This window comes from Parus major, chromosome 1 (genome assembly GCF_001522545.3).
Source record: "Parus major isolate Abel chromosome 1, Parus_major1.1, whole genome shotgun sequence".
In the NCBI taxonomy this organism is placed as follows: domain Eukaryota; kingdom Metazoa; phylum Chordata; class Aves; order Passeriformes; family Paridae; genus Parus; species Parus major.
Window position 1 is genome coordinate 30,418,500 of NC_031768.1, and position 20,802 is coordinate 30,439,301.

General features: G+C 35.4%; 1 protein-coding gene across 9 annotated transcripts in view; it reads left to right on the top strand.

The window, feature by feature from the left end:
- REV1 (REV1 DNA directed polymerase) overlaps window positions 1-20,802 on the top strand; it is a 57,676-nt gene that overhangs the window by 20,525 nt on the left and 16,349 nt on the right. For 3 of the 9 annotated variants that reach the window (XM_019005784.2, XM_015631654.3, XM_033513390.1), the window contains 10 exons: window positions 3,746-3,895; window positions 5,938-6,650; window positions 8,457-8,564; window positions 10,036-10,152; window positions 14,752-14,884; window positions 15,829-15,957; window positions 16,620-16,774; window positions 17,696-17,815; window positions 19,210-19,430; window positions 20,379-20,551. In XM_019005784.2, coding sequence (XP_018861329.1) covers window positions 3,746-3,895; window positions 5,938-6,650; window positions 8,457-8,564; window positions 10,036-10,152; window positions 14,752-14,884; window positions 15,829-15,957; window positions 16,620-16,774; window positions 17,696-17,815; window positions 19,210-19,430; window positions 20,379-20,551 — 2,019 coding nt within the window. Of the gene's footprint in view, window positions 1-2,753; window positions 3,300-3,745; window positions 3,896-5,937; window positions 6,651-8,456; window positions 8,565-10,035; window positions 10,153-13,007; window positions 13,350-14,751; window positions 14,885-15,828; window positions 15,958-16,619; window positions 16,775-17,695; window positions 17,816-19,209; window positions 19,431-20,378; window positions 20,552-20,802 lie in introns of those variants that run through there. The other 6 variants (XM_015631673.2, XM_033513396.1, XM_015631682.3 and 3 more) reach the window with 5 other exon arrangements.

Below are 20,802 nucleotides of genomic sequence, written 5' to 3' on the forward strand. Positions count from 1 at the left end.
ATCTTTGATCTTGTCACCCAAGGCTGCAAAATGAAGAAGCTTTGATTTGTTTCTTATGTGCATATATTATGATTTAGTCCTTAATTATATGTTCACATGCCATCTTTTTTCACTATGGCACCTGCCCATTGTCTGCACAGAAAAGATTGAGTTCAGGTTGCAGACTGCTAATAGTGACTTGACTTTTTGTCTCTTGTTCCTTACTCATTGCATGTGACTTGAATTCTTTGCTGGTAATGAAATGAATAATTAATTCCTTTCTTTTATTGGTGCTTATCACTATAGCATCTGTCTGCTTTCCAAAGATTAATGAATGTAACATAACACCATTATAATGGCTATTATTTAATTTAATTTAATTTTTTTCGAGAGCCACCTAAAGGACATTAAGGTAAAACACCAAAAATGTTCATAATTTGGAACGTACCACAGAAACTATAAGTTTCTGCAGAGTTACTTGCACAAGGATAGGAAGGCATATGTAGAACTTTATTGCTTCATTAAAAGCATATTCTGAACTATGGTCTAAAGTCAGACTCTTTTAAACCTGTTGTTAATGGAAGTAGCACTAGAATTTTGGTTTAATTAGCATCCCACAGAGATCTCCTGTAACACTAGCTGCAAAATCTAGTGTTGCAGAGTAATAGTGTGGTTGCTGTAGTGACAGAATCATTCTTTCTGCATGTCCCTTATTGTGTACCTCTCTGCATTTGCAAGAGATGAAGAGGATTACAGACAAGCCTCCTTCCTAAGTCAATATTCCTTTATTTGAAAAATAAACCACACCATTTTGTAGTGTAGAAAGGTTGTTGTGTAGTGAAAGCCAAATTCAGGTGATCTGAGAGCTTGACTTTCAAATTTGAATATTCTTTTAACGTTCTTTGACATTTATAATCACCTTTCAGAGACTGAGGATAACTAACATGAGGTACCAGTATTTGTGGATTCCTTATATTGATGTATTTGATTATTTTTCCTAAAGAACTGTGTTAATCTAAGACAAATATGAAGAAAATAGTTTAAAATAACTTTTAAAAAATATTCTGGTATGACACCTAGTTTTCTGATGAGGATTTCAAATGCAGAAGAGAGGAGTAGATATCATTTGCTATGACTACAGTAGCACTTTTGACACAGTCCCATTGCATTTTTGAAGACAAATCGGGGAGATACAAATTAGATAGTGGGCTGCTGGCCTAGGGATGCAGGTGCTGGCCCAACTTGCTTGGTCACCATAGTGATCAGCAGTTCAAACTAGCAAATAGCCACATGGGGCATTTCTGAAGGGTTCATACTAGGGCAGATGCACTTCAGTGACTTCACTAATAACATGGACATTGGTGATACAGTGGAAAATAGCTTCAGCAAGTTTGTGGATGATTTAAAAGGCAACAGTTGATATACTGGAGAGCAGGGCTGCCCTTTGGAGAGCATCAGCAGACCGTAGGAATGGGATGGCAGAAACTTGATGAAATTCAACAAAGCAAAATGCAGAGTCCCGAACATAAGACAGAATTAGTTCTGTGCAGCCAGGCAGGGCTGAGACACACCCTTGTAATCCACCAGGACCCTCAAATTTTATCCTAAAAGATAACCATGAAGGAGCAGTTGTGCCCTTGTAGAGATAAAGGCTAACAGCATACTTGTTTTATTTGCAAAACCACAGTCCAGATCAAAGACAGTTATTCTTCCAATTTGTTCAACACTTCTGAAGTTAAATCTAGACCTGTGTGTCAGATTTTGGGATTTTTAGTACTGACAGTTGCAGTGTTCATTTCAGAGGCGTACCATGCCAGTATGAGCATGTGATGCATAACAAGAGACTGAGGAAGCTGGTTCTGTTCTGCTTGGAGAGAAGACTAGGATGGGGTCTGATTGTTGTCTTTCATTACCTGTGTAGAGGTTACAGAGGGTGTGCAGGCAGATTTTTCTTCAAGATATACAAGACGATGAGGCAATAGTCACAAGTTGCAGTAAAGGAAGGTTCAACTATAAGAAAAAGATTTTTCTCAGTTAAAAGAGAGTGAGCAGTGCAACAGGTGCCTAGAGAGATTATGGAACTTCTGCCTTTGGAGTTACTCAAAATTTGGGTTGTCTTTTAGTCCTGGGAAACCTGATACAACTTTAAAGATAAGCTTGGATCATTGTTAGGACTAGAGATCTCCAGAGGTCCTTTCCAACCTAATTTTTTTTAGTGATTATGAATTCTGTGACACAGGGAAGGTGACATAGGTAAAGATGTTGAATGATGCATCTAAACTAGGGTTCCTATTGCTGCATCTTAATGCCGTTTATTAAAAAAAAACCCTGTTGATCTAGTAATGCAGCTACTCCAGTAGCTAAAACCTTGATGTCATGAAGAAGTTATTAAATAAATGTGGGTTACTTTTTCATCCTGAAATTGTAGCAATTACTCTGAAACAGTAACAAGGTGTTTCTGCGCCTACATTCACACAGTCTTTTGAGAAACAGTCAAATCAGGCATTGTAAAAACTCAGTTGCTACATTACCACTTTGTGTACAGGAAGACTTTGGAACTCTCTCAGGCGTATTTTTAACTCTGTTTAGCAATGTTTAATGCAAATTATGTTCCTTTATGATATATATTCATGTATCAAACAGTATTTGCTGTATTTTTTGGGCTGTTTTGCTGTCCCTTTTCCATAAAACCTTACCAGGTATATGTATATGCTTAACTAGTTTTAATTTATGTAATTGGGAAGCGTGATCTAGTATATTATCTCTAATTGCAGCCAGAAAGCTCCCAAGGCCTTTTGTTCTACTGTCCACCTCCCTTGACAGTAGTAGAGATTCGAGCAAGAGAAAGCATTCAGGTGCTGAAAAACAGAAAAACACTGAGCTAAATTACCTTTAAAATCTGACCAGTTCTATCTTCAAAACTAAATACTGCTTTGATATGGGAGAGGTTCCTCTGCTGGAAGAAGTCCCAGCATCACTGAGCCTGTATTCAATATGAAGAATGGTATACAAAGAAGAGGTGAAGTGCAAGCTTGAAAAGCTGTTATCTCTGCTGCCAGCAACAGGTGCTGGGGTGAAGAGATTAAATCATCCTGTGCTGTATTTTTGAGACGATTTCACTTCCAAGTGTGTGGCTTCCCTAAGGAATTTAGCAGTTACTCAAGTATAATTGCAGTTTCAACGGAAGAAGGAAAAGAAGAGGGAGATACACTGGAACACGAGAAATAACTGGAATGATTGCTGTAGATATTTATGAAGGGTTTGTTTGGAAATTATTCTTCTGTTTAGCTTGCCTCAGTGAATTTTTTTTACAAGAACAGGTAATTAGCCTTGTGGAATGGAAAAAGTAGCTATTTTTTAACAGTGAACCACATCCTAGCTGACCTCATTCAAATTCTATCCTAGTTTGTTCCATGCTAAAGAGCTTAGTCAGCATTGCTCAGGTAGAGTAACCTGGACCACTAACCAAGAGTTTTTTGACTATTTTGTTTAAATTAAATATTTGGGGTTTGTGGGTGCCAGTTGGAAAGAGAAAAGGATATAGACAACTGACCAACACATCTTTGCAAATACCTTTTGTTGTACTAGTCACCGCGTCATAAATTACTTTTCAGTTCAATCCAGCTAAGGGTGAGAAAGGGGTTGTGGAAGGCACTTTAAGTACATGTAATGGGGGGAGGGTTTAGCATAGAAGGTTGGGATTTTTTTAAGAATTTCACAAGCAATAACCTGTTCTTCCTTTTTTTTTTTTTCTTTCTTTTTTCAGCATTAAAGCTGGACGCCTTCTTTCACACGTTCCATATCAGCTTTACAGCAAGCAGTCAAGTGTTCAGAAAGGTCTCAACTTTAACAGCGTATGCAAACCTGAAGATGCTCTGCCAGGTCCAAGCAATATAGCTAAAGATCTCAACAGGGTGTAAGTGTTTCTGATTTTGCAATGCAGATGCTCATCATTCACCCAGAATGAGTTTGCATTTGTAAATATCATTTTTAAAGCTCATTTCAACTTTGTAAGAGGCAAGCTCTGGGGTGCTGAAATTTAAAAGTAAGGTACAGCTGTATAAATATATGAGGAAAGAACTGTTTTACTTTGACTCCAAGCCTTATCTCTAGTCTTTGGACCACAGTTTGCTTGATAATATGACCTAGGAGTCCTAGGAATTAATATATCTGTATGGCAGCTACAGGCATGCATTAAAGTATTCTGATGGGTGACACTGAAAAGTGGGTCTTTGTTTCAAAAATAAAAGCTGGTGGCTACTTTTGCTGAAGGTGATTAGGAATGAATATAAATGCATACTAGTTGTTAATCTCTTTCTTAGCCTCTTAAAAAAAAGGAAGTAAGGAAGTCACGGGTCATATACATTAGGTATGCTAACACCAAAGTTTAAATCATGCTTGAGAGAGATGGATTAGAAAAAGTATCCTAAGTGACCTTGAGAGGAGACTTGAAGAGAAGGCATCAGTGAAACTTTTTAACTAGCAGAGGAATTGGAATTTGGAAAGAAACGTAGTGCTTGAACTCTACTTTAGATTTATTTTTTTTTATAGGAAGATTCCTGCATCTTTTTCAGAAATATACATCTGTTCATTTTAGGCAAGAATAATAACATTATAGATTTTTTTTAGTCTGGAAAAGATATCTGGATGTCATGTGGTTCAACACTGCTGCTCAAACAGGGCCAAGGATACTGTGCAAGATACTATACTTTCTGATTGGTACTGGTGTTCTGAGTTCTTCCACAGTCCGCTGATTTTTTTGCAATCCAGTCATGCATACTGCTGAGGAAAATTCACGAGTAGAATTTTTCTACAGTTAGAAAAATAAAAACCAGTCTCACAAAATTAGTATCTGAAGCAGTATTTCATACCCATATTTTAAACAATGAGTGGTAGAATCACCATCACGTCTTACTATTGCATTGTTAAAGATTTTTTAAATGAGATGAATATTCAGGCTTCTCAAAATATCAGTGTAGTCTGAAAAACATGACTTTAAAAGCCTGCCTATCCACTAAATATGTATACTTGAATATACCATTTTCAACCACACAACTCTTCAAAAAGACTATGTTTACTGTAATTTATGTTTTGATAATCTTAACCAAATTGTTGTCATGCTTAATAGGCTTTCTGGTTTCAGTAGCATACTGAATAGCTAATTTTTTTCCATCTTTTTTGTGTACTTAAATTGCTAGCTTTGGGAGTTGGGAGTGATGGTTGTTGGATTTGTTAGGTTTATTTCCAGCAGATCAAGAGTGTGTAGAGCTCTTGAAGACTTTGGTTTCCATTTCCAGAGTTAATTTTTTTGAATGAAAGCTTTGTCTTTGTGCTAGTGCACTTGTGGCAAATGACTTTGGTTTATACGCTTAAAAGCTGAAAATTTGTTTGTGGTTTTTATCAAAGCCAAATATACATTTAATTTTTAGGGCTTGAGCAGATTTTTTCATTAAGAAAAAATAAAATAAATCTAATATTAATCTAAAATAATTGTCTAAAAATTGTTCTCTGTGAATACTTTTTCTTTCAATTTTGTTTGTTTATAACTAGTTAAGAAAAATCACATCTCTTGGTAAAAGGACAACTCCTTCTGATGGTTTGCTTAGTCCTGCAATATTCATGCTGTGTGTGGCAGTGCAGTTCTGTTAACAAATAAATAATTATTGTAATTTAGTTGGAGACTGCCTGCTGGATTAAAGGCCTTGGAAATAGCTTTTCTAATGTGAGCATGGTCACTCATGTAAACTCCTAGTTAATAATACATGAAATCTGTAAAATCTTTGGTATGGTGCTATATTTTGTGCTATTGAGAGGATGTGGCTCAAAATTTGAGGTAATTGTCTTAGAATGTAACTGAAGTATATATTGAGAACAATCAGGAAAAAAAAGCTTGAACTTACATATAAATGTGCCTTTATTTATAAAAGATACAGTATTTAATTATTGTATCTGTTTCAGAAATCATATTAAAAAGTATGAAATGGAAAATGAAGTCACACCCAATGGGATAAGCAGCTGGAATGAAGAAGAGGAAGAAGAAAGTGACGATTTTGGATTTACAGAGCTGGAGGAGATTCTTCCCATACGGAAGCAAAATGGGATTCAATCTCACAAAGACAGCACTGCCCTTTTTAATGGACACACACACACTTACACCAGTGCCTTAAAGACACAGGATTGCTTGGTGCCCTCCGGCAACGCTGTCGCGAGCAGGTTGTCTCCAGGCCCTGTGCAGGAGGAGGGGAAGACTGACAAAGGCATGGTTGACTTTAGAGACTGCACAATGCAGCAGTTGCAGCAAAGCAACAAAAATACAGACTTTTCGTGGAATCCACACAGGACTATGAGTAACTCATCCTCAACTTCATTTTTGCACAGTAATGCTAAAATAAATGGTGCTCACCACTCAACTGTTCAGGGGCCTTCAAGCACAAAAAGCACTTCTATACCTGCTCCTAGCAAGGCAGCTTCCTTACCTGTGTCCAAACCTTCAGATTGTAGTTTTATTTCTGACTTTTACTCACGTTCAAGACTGCATCATATATCAACGTGGAAGTGTGAATTGACAGAGTTTGTCAACAGCCTGCAGAGAAAAAACAGCGGTGTCTTTCCAGGAAGGGAAAAAATTAAAAAATGGAAAACAGGCAGGTCTGCACTTAAAACTGACACAGGTAGATACTTGTTTAAGAAGGTTTATATTAAGAAGATGCCTTATATCTTCATACATTAAATGTCCAAATGAGACTATATAGTTTAGTATTGAGTATTCATATTGTAGTCAGACTATCTGGAAAAACTTGATGACTTCGGTGCAGTGAACACTAACGGATGCAACTGCTTTTGGCTTTGTTTGGGTTTTTTTAACTTAAAATGTTACTTAATGTGATACTCTGATCTATATTAAATTCTTCCTTGTAGAAATAGTATTTCTGACTTTACCAAGATATATGGATTGATAAGGGAGAAAAATACTATGTATATCTAAATACAAAAATCTGTAGTTGCTGTGTGAAAATCTGCAGGGGGAAAAAAGAGAAGAAAAAAATCCTTACTGTTCAGCATGAGCATTTAAAAGATGAGTAACATTTGGACGTGAGTTAAAATCTAAATTTTTTTTTGTTAGTAAGAGTTTTATATAGATGTGGGTCTGTTAAAGTGGGTAGTAGTGTCGTAAGAGACTTTTGAACCTGGCTTGAAAAGAAATATTTCATGTCATTGCCTCAAGGGCCAAAGTGAAAAAAATGTAGAATTCACTAGAGTCAAAGTGTTACAGATAAAATATTTTGCTTCTTTAGAATCTCTTGTTTACAGTCATACTAAATTAAAAGGTTAGCTCTGTACCATTAAAGAGATTCTGACTCCTGTGCTGTAAAATTATTCACTTGTAATCAAATGAAAAAATGCTTGAGAAATTACCACATCAAAAAAGTTGTTAGATAATAAATTTACTGATTCTGTGTTTGTGTTAGGACACGCCAGTTATCAAACATGTTAGCTTATTAAGTACTTAATGTGTATTTTTTAAAATCAAAATGTGGTATAAGCTAATATATTTTTATTTTCACTTTGATTTGGCCTAGAGTATTCAAATAGTTAATGCCTGTGATTCAGTTGACAAGTAGCAGCTCCTTAACTTGGTTGCTTGATTTGTAAATACGCCCATTAAAAGACAGTCCTTTTTTTTTTTTCAAAGAATGAGTTCAAAATGTAAATGATTAAAACCAAGAGGATATTTTTCTGATTACTCAGTAATTAACTTGGATGTTAAGTGGAACAGTTCACTTGATGTATTGAAGTATTTTTTTTACTGTTACACTTTATGCATTGTTCAAGTTAATTTTTTTTGTTAGATATTGCCACCTTTGGTAGGTCAGCAACACAGACATGCATACTTGAACTTGTAGAAAGCATTTCTAGTGTTTTAGCCATGTACATTTTTCAGTGAGGAATTACCTTGCTCATTTTTGCTGAATGTTTGCACGCGTTTAAGTACAGCAGTGACAAAATCCAGTTGCATGGGACTTTCAAAACTAATTGTGGTGTGTTTCATGAAGAATAATGGTAGCTCGTAGTGCAGCTAAACTTACATTTTTATCTTTTGAAGCAGTCTTCTGATTGATGAACATAAAGGAGTAAAATTCTCTTCCTGATTCAGTGTTAACATAGCGAAATTAAGATCCAGTGCTAACAACATGCATTTAATCTCCTTGGATTCGGGGAACTTGTTAGGGTAGAAAGTGTTAATTATAAGAAAATAAAAAATAGAAACTCTTTTAAGTTAATTTGTTGTTTAGGCTGTTTGTCTGCTGCTTGTGTTTACCTTTCTTGGAGTAGATACCTTCTTGGTGAGAGGAAACAAAAATATTTATGGTTTAGAAGTGGTAAAAACTTGATAATAGACCTTGATGACTACTGTGAGTAGTACCAAAGTGTATAAATTAGGGTTCAAGTTTTCTATTGGTGTATCTTCATACTAGGTAATGTGTCTGTTGCGAGCTCAGCCAAGCCACAGAGCTGTATAATGCACGTGGATATGGATTGCTTCTTTGTGTCTGTGGCTATCCGAAATAGACCAGATCTCAAAGGTCAGTATTTAAGTCTGCGTGGTACAGTTTACTCAGTTAAGCCTTTAAAAAACCAAACTTGCACAATTATAACATTAATTTGGCGTATAAATATTCTTTCTTGCATCCTCAATAGTTAGGCCGTGCAATTTTCATATTCTTGTTTATTTTCTCACAATCCAAAAGCATGTGGAAGAGAGAACTGGAATTCTCCTTGCTATCTCCTTTCAGTATCTAAAGTAAGAGAGAAGTAATATCTGTAGTAACTATTCTCTGTGACGCTGTATATAAGTTTACTTAGATTTTAATTACCATATTAGAAATTGAATTTCAGTTATACTAAAAGTGAAGTTTGTCACTGTCTATTAAAAAAAAAAAGAGGAAATAAAATGAGAGATCCTTATAATCTTCCTGAAGTACTTTAAGAAGCTTTGTTTAACTAGAAAGGTGGAAAGGTCAGGGTTGAGAACTGTCTCTGCTTGATGCATATTTTTCAAAGGAAATTTGCTTCTCCTTTCCTTTTTTCTCTAAGCTCTTACACATGAGATATCATAAGACCTGGAGGATTCAGGAACAATTCACTTGGTGTTTAGAAGTCTGAGTTGTGTGATCATCCTTAAGACATAGGAAAGTTAGTGGAGCACCTTAGCAAACTTTGGTGGGTTTGTTTTCTACAAGTGTACCATTCAGAAGTGGAGTTCTGTGCAAACACTGAACTTCAGGGGTGCACAAGTCTGAAGACTTGTTGCAGTGGTGACTATCACACTCACCATTTGTCACAGACCTTGGGAAGAGAGTAAGCTGTATGTGTGGTTCCACTGCTCTCTTCTGTCCAAAGGCAGGAGCAGCTGTATCAAAGATTCTCCTGCTATGTTTGGCTTTTTAAACTTGATTTCCTGCCAAGTTTCAAATTCCATTACTGGAACATAAAGAATGTAGAACTTTTTTGCAAATAGTTTGCCAGAACTTTAGTGCATAAATTAACTTCCTTGGGAAACACCATGGAGGTGTTGATATTACAGAAAAGTCAAAAGTTTACTAAAAGTTTTGGTTCACACAGTTAAGCTAAGTGGAACTAAGTGTTTCGGCATGTGTATATTTTTTTGATTTACTTAAGCTAATAAACATATTGAAGTATTTAAAATCAGTCCAGTGTTTGCTGTATCTTAAACTAATGAATCATTAAGTCACTGGTGAAATTTTGCAGCTTCCATTTATATTTGTTATTGAAGACAAACTAGTATTGGCAGTATTTTCACCCTTGAAAAACTTTTCTTCTTTACATGTGACTGCAATTAAGACAGATTTGTTGTCACAATTCCAAGGCTCTTTCATAGCTATTCCCTCTTTAGTGCTTTGAGGGCATCCAAGCTTCAAAGAAACTATAAAAAGTAGATTAAAAATTCTTATGATCTTATCCTAATTGTGCTCTTATTAAAATATAAGCTATTATAGGTATTGACCTGTAAGTATATGCATTTTTTCTCCACAGGAAAGCCAGTAGCTGTTACTAGTAACAGAGGTACAGGAAAGGCACTGCTGCGCCCTGGTGCAAACCCCCAGCTTGAACAGCAATATTACCAGAAAAAGCTATTGAATGGCAAAGCAGGTACAGATAAGTCTGTCTGTATGTATGTTTTTAACTGTTGTTATAGAAGACTTTTTCTTTAAAATTGTTCATAGAGTGTACCATGGATAAATTTATTTCTTTCATGTGTGGGATTTCAGAAGAGAAATACCTTTGGACAACATGGTGCTCTGTGGCCTCACTAATAGTAGGCCACTGTGGCTTATTGTTAGTTAGCTTTGCTCAGTATGGGTAAATTATTTTAGACTAATTTTAGGTTTTACTCACTTTCTTGAAGTTGAGTATAAGATTGAATGTTAAGTAGTTATTTAAAATGAAAAATAAATACAGGTTTTCCAGGATCACTTTTTTCTCAGAAAGTCGAGTATAGAGAAGAAGGTGCAAAATAAATTTTAGAAGTCTGCTACAGGGGTTTTTTATTATAGAAGTAGTAACAGCAGTACATGTCCAGTGAGAAACTGAAAAATTGTTTGAAGTTGGCTTTTGAGTTGCATATGTAGAATATCTGTGTACAATCAGTTAATTTGGGTGGTCTGTGAGGCATTTTAGGTCTCTGGAAAGTTTGTGCAATTTTCATGAATTCTGTTTGTTCAGTACTTTGTTTCCTGAAAACCAGGGTGTCTCTTGTATTTTGGGAATTCCATACTTGCCTGCAGTAATTTAGAAATTTGTTACTTTCTGTGTCCTCAAGTAGTAGTATACTAATATAAGCTGAAGTTTTATTAATATGTTTTATTATACTGCCTGAAATTTATTTAGTATTAGAAAGTATATTGCTAAACATTAGCAACTTAAGTGGCCAGTAGCAGTCCTTGTAATCATCTAGAAGTGTAGCTCTTACCACCAAGTTGGTAAAAAATGCATATACAAGGGGTAACTGCTATTTGAAGTTTGATTTAGATTTGGAAGTTGAGTTTCTCCTTTGCCCTTTCGTATATGCAGTTTTTACCAAACGTGTGGTACTAAGTATTGTTAGAAAGTTAACACCTCGGTGTTTTATTTTGGTGAGACAAGATGAGGCAAAAGACAGATTGTTCTTCCATGGTTATTTTTGAAATGTTAGTACCTTGGCAATTGGCAGGTTGTTGGGGGTTTTTGAAGACATTTAGAAGCAAGGTATTACTGGAACTGATGTCATTTCATATGTTGTTTTTACTGTAGTTTAAGAACACTTCAAAACTATGTAGAATGTATGTTTGTGGAACACACTGGCCCTTAAGCTTTTAAGGACTTTTCAGTATGCTCCAGACAAAGACAAGCTGTGATCTTTATGGAGCTGGAATTTCTGTAGAAGAGCTTGTATATGAAGTATTAAATGGTAGTTCAGTATATACAGTGATTTGCTAGCTTTTGTTAGGGCCTTGAACTGGATTATACAACTGAGTGGTTTGGAGAGTTAGACGATTGAATTACAGTTTAGCTGATACCTAGCATGTTCTTTTGATTCACAAATTCAGTAGTATCTCTTCTGCTGTATTTATTGCTTAAGTGTACAGCAGCTTTCAACCTCATTGTATAACAAGCTTAGTTTCTTACTGTGGCAGCTTTTTCTGCGTATCACACATTCATTTCTTTTAACTTCAACATCCAGTCTCAACTGGCTTGCATGCAGGCAGGCAGCTAGCTCTTTCTTTCTTAACACTTAGGCTGATTGTGCAGCCTATTGTTTTGGTGAAAGGATTTTTTCCAAACACTCTTTTTATAGTCTCTGTTTAATTAGCTGCAGTTCATAATATTTTTGAGTCTCTGTTTATTTTATCTCCATGTACAATCATTTTACCAATTAAAAAAAACAAACCTGTTGTTTCTGCTTGCGTTTTCTCATAAGTACATGGTTTGTCTTCCTTTTGGGATAAAAAAATTTCAGTTAGTTATGGTCTTAGATGTAAAGGTGGAATTGCTGGTTAGGCTTCTCAGACATCACAGTATCTTAGAAAGTGACACACTTAACAGCATTTAATTGTGCCTTGCCAGAGGGAAGTACAGTGCAGTAGGCACAAGCATTACATGCAAAAATGCTTTTTCTAAAATGTCAAAAATAACAGAATGGTAAATTAGGCTGTTACAACAAACACAATGGGGACATGTTATATAAATGAAATAGGTAGTTGAAAGGAGCATAGAACAGGAGCATATTTTTACATCCATGCTTCAACATGGAAATCACTTCAGTTTTTGGTGCTTCATACTTTCCAGGCTGTTCTCTGATACTGCCTTCTCCAGATCTTGCTTATTTGAAAAAGGTTCCAAATTACAAACCAACCAAAACCGCAGAAACAGAGCACCTCACCCCCTCAAAAAAAAAAAAACCAACATAAATACAACCAAAAAAAAAACCCCAACACAAAACCCCAAACCCTTATGAATCACTTTTGACCAAATACTGAATTCTGCTGCTTCAGCTACTTCTTTTTTTTTTTTTTTTTTTTTTTAATTGCTTCTTTGGTGATACTGGTTCCTGACTCTGATCTGCATTACTAGACAAATTTCTAGTGTCAATAGAATCTTCAGTCTTTTATGAAATACTTTCTTTTTCTTGTATTAATTCATCTAAAAATGCATAACTTTTAGATTTAAAAACTTGATACCATTCTCACCCTAAATCCCCAGATTGGAGATAGGCTTTCTAGATAGTAGAAATTACTTCTCTACATACATGCCATCTTTAACATTCATGTTCTAAAGATAAAAGATTAACATATGTTAATCAAGATTCATAGTTTGGGGTCTCTTCCATGGCCAGGATGCCCAAGATGTGAATGTTTTCTAGACTTCCTTTCCCTCAACCCTAGAATCTCCCTTTTCATTCTAAAGAGCAGCAGATTTTAACCATCATATTAGTCACAGATTTATTCTCAGCGATTTCTTTTTCACAGACTTGGGTCCTGGCCTCTGATTTCTCCATCCGTTGCTCCACATTCACCATGTGCCTGTCTAGTTTCCCAGCTTTTGATGAGAGGTTCTCTACCTTGCCTTCCATTGAGGACAATGTGTTCTGCATTGCCCTGAATTTCACATGAAGTGACTCCATCAGCTCATGGGGGGATCTGCTCTGCTGCGATGTGGAAAAAGTCGACGAATCCAGTGAAGATAGACAAGATGACAGCATCATCTCAGGCCAGGGCACAGGAAGGCATGGACTAAAGAAATTGTTCTTGTCATTCTTATCTTTATTTGGGGCATAATTTTGCTCTAATTTTCAATTGCAGACATCTTAGGTAACTTATCGAGCTCATCATAAATTAAAATATTTAAGAAATTGAAAAGTCCACAAATTTAGCAGAAATTCTGAATAAAAGCACATGAGTTAGGCTCTACCCCTGGTATCTCCACTCACTCATTACACCACTTTCTCTGGTTTGATAGCTACTCATATGTGCACACAGCACCAGGTTTCTTTGCAGTCAGATTGCTGGTTAGTACTGTGGAATATAATTAGGCATTGTGGCACTCTGCAGTAAACTCCCATTTATATATTTATATTACAAAGGTGTATGATATTAAAGAGACTACAGTAATGAAAAGAACTGCGTAGTGGATTTCATTTTAAATAAATAGAAACATTTTATCTATATGATACCTCGTTGTTTTGATTCTGATGGGAGTTTGGGCAGGCATAGTAGTTTTTGCATCTAGTGATTTTTTTCAAGCTGATCCATATTTAGAGTATAGCAAGTATTTCAAGGTCTACATGCTGTGAAAACCCAAATAGAACTAGAAAATCTTTTGCTTGTTTCCATTATTCAGTGTCATGAAATTCTGTCTAGTACTTAGTACCCAGTGGGCCTGGAGGATCCTTTAAAATTTATATAAGAATATGTAGTATTTACAGAATTAGGGAAGGTCTGTCTCATTTTAAGTCTGAGGTTGCAGTATTTATAATTGTATCATTTTGATCCAGGATGAGTTTGTGATGATATTTGAAAGAAATTGTTATGTCCTAATAAGAGAATTATTAGTAAGTAAAAACAGTTTTTTCAGTTAACATCCCCATAAGAGGGTTAACAAAAATACAAGTTTCTAGCTAGCTTTTTTTAGTTAAACTAATTGGCATCTGATTTTCACTTCAAAATCACTTTGTGGTATCTGGACTATTAGAAAAATAGTTTTAAGTATGATATGAAGTGGCTCTGTGTTCTATAAGAAGTTTCAGTGTTCTGATATCTAGGGTGCATTTTGTAAAAAGGAACATAGCTAAATGTCTTCTTGTTTAGTTAAGCAGTTGTTAAATAATTTTTAGTGTCTTGTATTTGTTGGTGGGATGTGGTTGTAACAGTTAGCCATGTGTGTTTGGTCATTTTTATGGTCAGTAAAGCTAAGATCATTCTTATTTTACAGTATGGTGTATGTCGTCACCAATGAGCTGCCGCCTAGTAATTTGGGGGGAAATAGAAACACCATTTTTCTATTAATATTGTTCTCAGCAGTATGTACAGACCTATCTAGAGGGACATTACTGGGGAAGGGGTCTGGGTTTTTTTCTGGACCACGATATGAATCATCCTCTTCATCAAAAGATAACAGTATAGAAATTGTATAAAATAAAATCTGTAAATTTTATTTGCATTTATTCTGTTGAGCTCTTAGGAAAAATAACATATACAAATTTTATTTTTTAAGCAGAAATTAGAATACCTGATCAGTTGGACTCATCAGTATGGGAGCATCCGGATTCCACACGTGTGAATGGAGCTGACTGTGATCTCACTGTTCTGTCCATGGCTGAAATAGCTTCTTGTAGTTATGAAGCCAGGTAGGTAAAAGTTACCCAGTAGTTTGCTTGAAAATCCCATACCAATAGGCATAAGATGTCCAAATAGAGTGGTTATTAGAAAATATGTTTCTGTTCAAAAGTTGTAATTACATAAGTTGTTAGAATTTAACAGAAGCTCTTCCCTGTGGATGCTGCTGCTTGGTAGATGTTGCTCAGTAGCTCTCGACCCCAACCTCCGTATAACTTGAAATAAAGCCTGTGAAGAGTAACTTTGTGCCTTTCACTGTGATAGTGTTGATTTCTTGTTATCATCATGTCTTTGTATCAAAGTTGTAGTATTTTATAGAATTAATGACACATACTGAAGGTTTAATTTCAAATAGAAAGTGTGACTATTAAACTTAAAACCATTTTTGCAGAGCCTTTGCTCTCTGCAAAAGATCATCTCCAATGACCTAACTTACAAAGGTTTAATATATGAAACAACTTTTATAAATATGCGTTCAAAATACAGGGGTTTTCCATGGTGGAAATAATACTCCAGAAACTATTTCTTCATTGGAAGCTTTCTTAGGCTTGCTAGGATAGGCAGGCTTCTATTTGTAGCTCAGGAAAGCTTTATTTATTACAGGAGCCTAACTATGTAAGCTTGCACCTTGGAATATAAGATCTCACTCCCTTAGTCACTTACATGTGTGTTTTTAATTTGAAACAGAAGATGGCAAGTGTGCTTTCTGGAATCTTTGTCTTTAGCATTTTCCTAAAGGCAGATTTCTCATGCTCCATGGCTTAATAATGCACAGCTAATTCAAATACTCTAATTGCAGTTATTTTTTAACCTATTAAATTTCTACCTGTTGACCAAATTCTTATTCCCATTTTTGAGGGAAAAGACAAACAATTAAATTGAAAGTACTCCCTCTTAATTTGTGGAAAAGTTTGCACTGTGTTTACTTGGTGTTTATTTTATTATTTAAATGTAGACAAGTTGGCATAAAGAATGGAATGTTTTTTGGCCAAGCAAAAAAGTTGTGTCCAGATCTTCAAGCAGTTTCATATGATTTTGATGCATACAAAGAAGTTGCACGGACAGTATATGAAATACTAGCAAGGTAATGTGCTGTTTTTTTGCATCTTCATGGTAAGGTTATCAAACATATTTTCTTTGCCACTACTAAATGCTATTATTCATTTTGTATTTTCATCTCCTACTCTTGAGCTTCAGTAAAGCTATTCCTGTTTGAGGTCTTTCTTTGTGGTATTTTTGTTACTCTGAGCACCATGCTTCTGAGCATTCTTTTATCCTGAAGCCAAATCCTGTAAACAATCAACATCTGACTTCCAAATGAGTCACTTAAATTTTTTACTCATTTACATAGTGAGAAGCAGATCCATTCTTAGTGGGGAGATTCTTCCAAGAGATGTTTTTTGTGTAATTTAAGAGCGTTTTATTAGAGTAGCATCTATTAGAAACTACTTTCTGGTTTAAAATGCACTTGAAATAAAACTGGAAATTTGTTATTGTAAGTGAAAAATAAATATTCAACTTCTTCTCCAGCTGTTCCTTTAAAATGAAGATGCATATTGAAATTAGTCTTACATTAGTAATATTACTGTAACTTGCTGTTTTAGCATTTTTAATATCTAAGTGATGTGTGATACAAAATAGGCAGGGAAATGCCACCACAAAAGGAAGACTTTATTTGCTACATATTTGTTTTAACAGATGGTGAGCTGTTGCTGGTGTTTCACCTCCTTTACTTTGTGTTGATAGCTATACTCATAACATCGAAGCAGTCAGTTGTGATGAAGCACTAGTAGATATCACTGAAATCCTTACAGAGACCAGACTGACTCCTGATGAATTTGCAAATGCTATCCGCACTGAAATCAAAGACCAAACTAAATGTGCAGCTTCTGTTGGGATGGGTAAGTTACTTCATTTCTGTTTACAAGCAGTCACTTCTTTTCTTAATGTATCAAAGCTATGTTAGTTTGCTAAAACTCCAAAGTGTTTGTGGAATATGTTGCCATTTACTTTAAATTAGTGTGAATAAAAATCCAAAAATTTTTCATAACTGAAAAGTTTTAAGTGAAAATGTATAAAATTTCTGTAGCAGAGATCACAGGATATTCTGAGTTGGAGGGGATCCACAAGGATCATCAAGTCCAGCTCTTAGGTCAATGGCCCATCCAGCTATCACTTCTCCTTTATCTGAACACTATGCTAAAATTCCACTCTTGCATTCTTTTTTATGAAATGCTCCTGTATTGTTCCAGTAAATAAAAAAAGGAGCACAGATTCTGTTCCTTAATGAAGATAGCAGTAAGAGTTTACAGGGTGACATGATTCTTAGAAGGTATTGAGAGCAAAGATTTGTGTGATTTGTAGTAGGTATTGTATATGAAATCACACATCGGAAAATACTTCCTTGATTTATTTTTTCTTGGCTCATTCCTTTCCCCTTTCTTTTAGTTACTAATTAATACTAGATTTAAGTATCTGTACATACCATGTACACTTAGTACAAGTAAGTGTATATAAGTGTGTGAAATCTGCTTGTGAGATAAGCTGAAATTCATTACTCTAAGCAGAATTCTTCCCTTATTAACTTTGCAATTACAGTTAGCACTACAGTTTCACTGCTGTTGTAGCAAATAATGCTAGCTGGTAATTTAAAAAGTAGGCACTGCAAATATATATATGAATATATGTCATTAAATTCTTGGTAAAAGTTAAAGAATTTGACTGTACTTTGTGCATTTTTCCCTTGAGTGTTAAACTGTAGCATTCTACCTGAGGATTGACAGAAGTTACCACAGACATGCTTTATTTTGTTGTTTTTACAGGTTCCAATATTCTGCTGGCCAGAATGGCAACTCGTAAAGCAAAACCAGATGGACAGTATCATTTAAAACCTGAAGAAGTGGACGATTTTATCAGAGGGCAACTTGTTACCAGTCTTCCAGGTATTCCTGTCTTTTAGAGGGCATTTTGCCTCCTGATATTAAACCAGTTTCAGCTACAAATTTGCTTTCTGGATCAAACTGGATTAGCTGCTATTCCATGTTTATGATCCAAAATGTGATATACAGTAAAGACATATGACATCCACCTGTACAAAAACAGGCTTTATTATATTTTTTTATTACTCCAGGAGAATATTTAAAAGCTTTATAACATAAAGCATTTCCAGGTATGTAACTTTATTATGTTACTCAGTATGTATATGTAGTATAATGTACACAGGCATGGTGCAAGAAATGCTGAGTAAGCACTCATTTATGCTTTTAGTGATCATCTGACCTCAGCCATCATGTATACACATATATTTAGTCTTAAATATAAAAAATAGTATCTTTATCTGTTGAAGATTAAAAAAGGAGGGAAGGGCAGTAAAAACCAGGCAGCCATAGACACTGAAATATACAGTATCCATAGACAGGTGCAGGTTTGCCAGAAATTCTCATTATGTAACCCTTAGTGGCCAAACCCAGTTTACTGCAGAGTAGGGCTGTAATTTCTCTTTGGCATTTAACTTATAGGAGATATTTTTCCTCCAGAATATTACTCAGAGAGTACTGTGCTTTGACTTTAGCATTTTAAAGTTTTCAGAATTCACTTGCACATTCACAGTGAAAACATTTCAGTGTTTGTGCTAATAATACCACCTCAACAGAGAAATAGATTATCAAGAATAGAGTCTGATCATCTAAGTTTTTTAATTTTTGCTGGCTTTGGTAGTGTGAACTCATAGGATTAATATTTCCTGGAAGTAACAGGCCACCTCTCCAAAACCCAGAAATACGCTTCAGTTTATCACACTTACATATGTGCTGTTGCCATGGATACCTACAATTTCCAGTGCTTGGTAATTCATAGCACAAGTGATACAGGTATGCTATCACTTTTACCTGAAATATTATTTTTCTGCCTAGGAAGCAGTGTAACAATGGTCAAAATATTTGTTGGTTTTCATTTAGATTCTATCACTTGTACATGAGGGGAAAACATATTATGTCCAATGTTGGACACTCATTTTGGACTGCGTTGTTGGGGGGATTCAGAGCGATGTAATCTGTAACAGGCAATTTCCAAGCAGGATTCATTCATATTTTACCCAAAAATAATGCTGTGGTCTGACATCTTAAACTAAATACGAGAAACAGGTTAAAGATACACCGGTGATGGCAGCAAAAGTTTCCATTCCAACCATGTTTTATGGAGCAGAATTTATTTTAGATATATTTATTTGTTACTGTGATATGACTTAATATAGTTTAAAAATAAAAATTTTAGGTAATTAGAACCTAACTGCCTTTGAATTGTATTAGGTTAACAGAACTAATTGCTTTGTTGTTAGGAGTTGGCAGGACAATGGAATCTAAGCTGGCTTCTTTGGGAATTAAAACCTGTGGAGATCTGCAGTGTGCTTCAATGTCAAAACTACAAAAAGAATTTGGTCCAAAAACAGGACAAATGCTCTACAGATTTTGTCGTGGTTTGGATGACCGACCAGTTCGTACAGAAAAGGAAAGAAAATCTGTTTCAGCAGAAATCAACTATGGAATAAGGTTTACACAGGTAAATTAAACTTATTTCTTTTTTGCAGTGACTTCTTTCAGCTGTAGAAGAATCTTTTCATATTCTGATTATTTTCACTTACACTTTGATCTGTTAGAGCACCATCTTAGCCACGAAATAGAAATGAGGAAAATGAAGAAGTAGGAGACCAAACGATAAAATGGGAGGAGAGACTGCAAAACTATTGGACTGAAAAGAAGCTTGCACAAAATTAGCTGGCTATTCTGCATTCGTTATACAAGTCTGGTACAGAAAAAGAGAACTGCAGTAGGTTTGTCAGCACCTAGCATTCTCTTTCATTTAAATGGTGATTATTCAAAGATGCCAGTGCCTGAAACTATCACCAGCTGTTCACATACAGCATTTTTATTAGACGTTTTACAAATATTTTTGTTTGGGGGGGAGTGTTATTAACAAAATTGTATTTAAAAAGTACCTCAGCATCTTTTTGAGATCTTGAGTATTTATAAATTCGGTAGGGAAAAAAAGAAGTTTGAAGAGACCTAACAGTGTTGTGTAGTCCAGACCTTTGCTCAAAGCAGGGAAAGCTAATAAATCAGGCCAGTCTGGAATTGGAAATCTCCAGGAATGAAGACTGCAGACTTCCCTAAGCAACATGTTCCACTGCTTGACTTCCTCATGGTGAAAAAGATTTTGAGTCTTACACTCTTCATCTTTTAGGTTTGTGCTTAGACTTGCAATTCTGTATTGGGGTTTCTAAATACGCTTTTTAAAGACTTCTTTCAGCATTAGGACAGGAATCTACCATCTCACCTAAATTAAGTGACCTACAGTGAAAACAAACCACTTGAAGTTAAATGAGACAACTGCTTGTGAGTCAGCTTGCTCTTTTCAGTTTACACAATCTGGATTGTATTAACCCTTAATGATTTACCTTCAGTATTTGAAAACTAGTAATTATCTAAACATGTTGTTTTTCCCCTTCAGCCTAAGGAAGCAGAAGCTTTCCTTCTGAGCCTCTCAGAAGAAATCCAGCGTAGACTTGAAGCAGCTGGTATGAAGGGTAAACGATTAACTCTTAAAATTATGGTCAGAAAGGCTGGAGCACCAGTAGAGCCTGCAAAATATGGAGGTCATGGAATCTGTGATAATATTGCCAGGTAAGTACTAGGCATGAACACACTTCTGCAGGATCTAAAATTTATAGGAAGACAAGACAGAAATTTCAAAGTGCTTGGTACTTTGGCTATCTATAAAACTTGCATCAAAATAGGTAGAATATTATTATCAAAGCTCTGTGTTTGAGTTGTACATTTGTGGTGTTCTGGTTGTCAGTAATTCATATATGCTTCTTTATTGTTGGTGTAACTTTGTCCAGCTTGTTCAGTATTGGAGATGAGGGTTTTCTTAG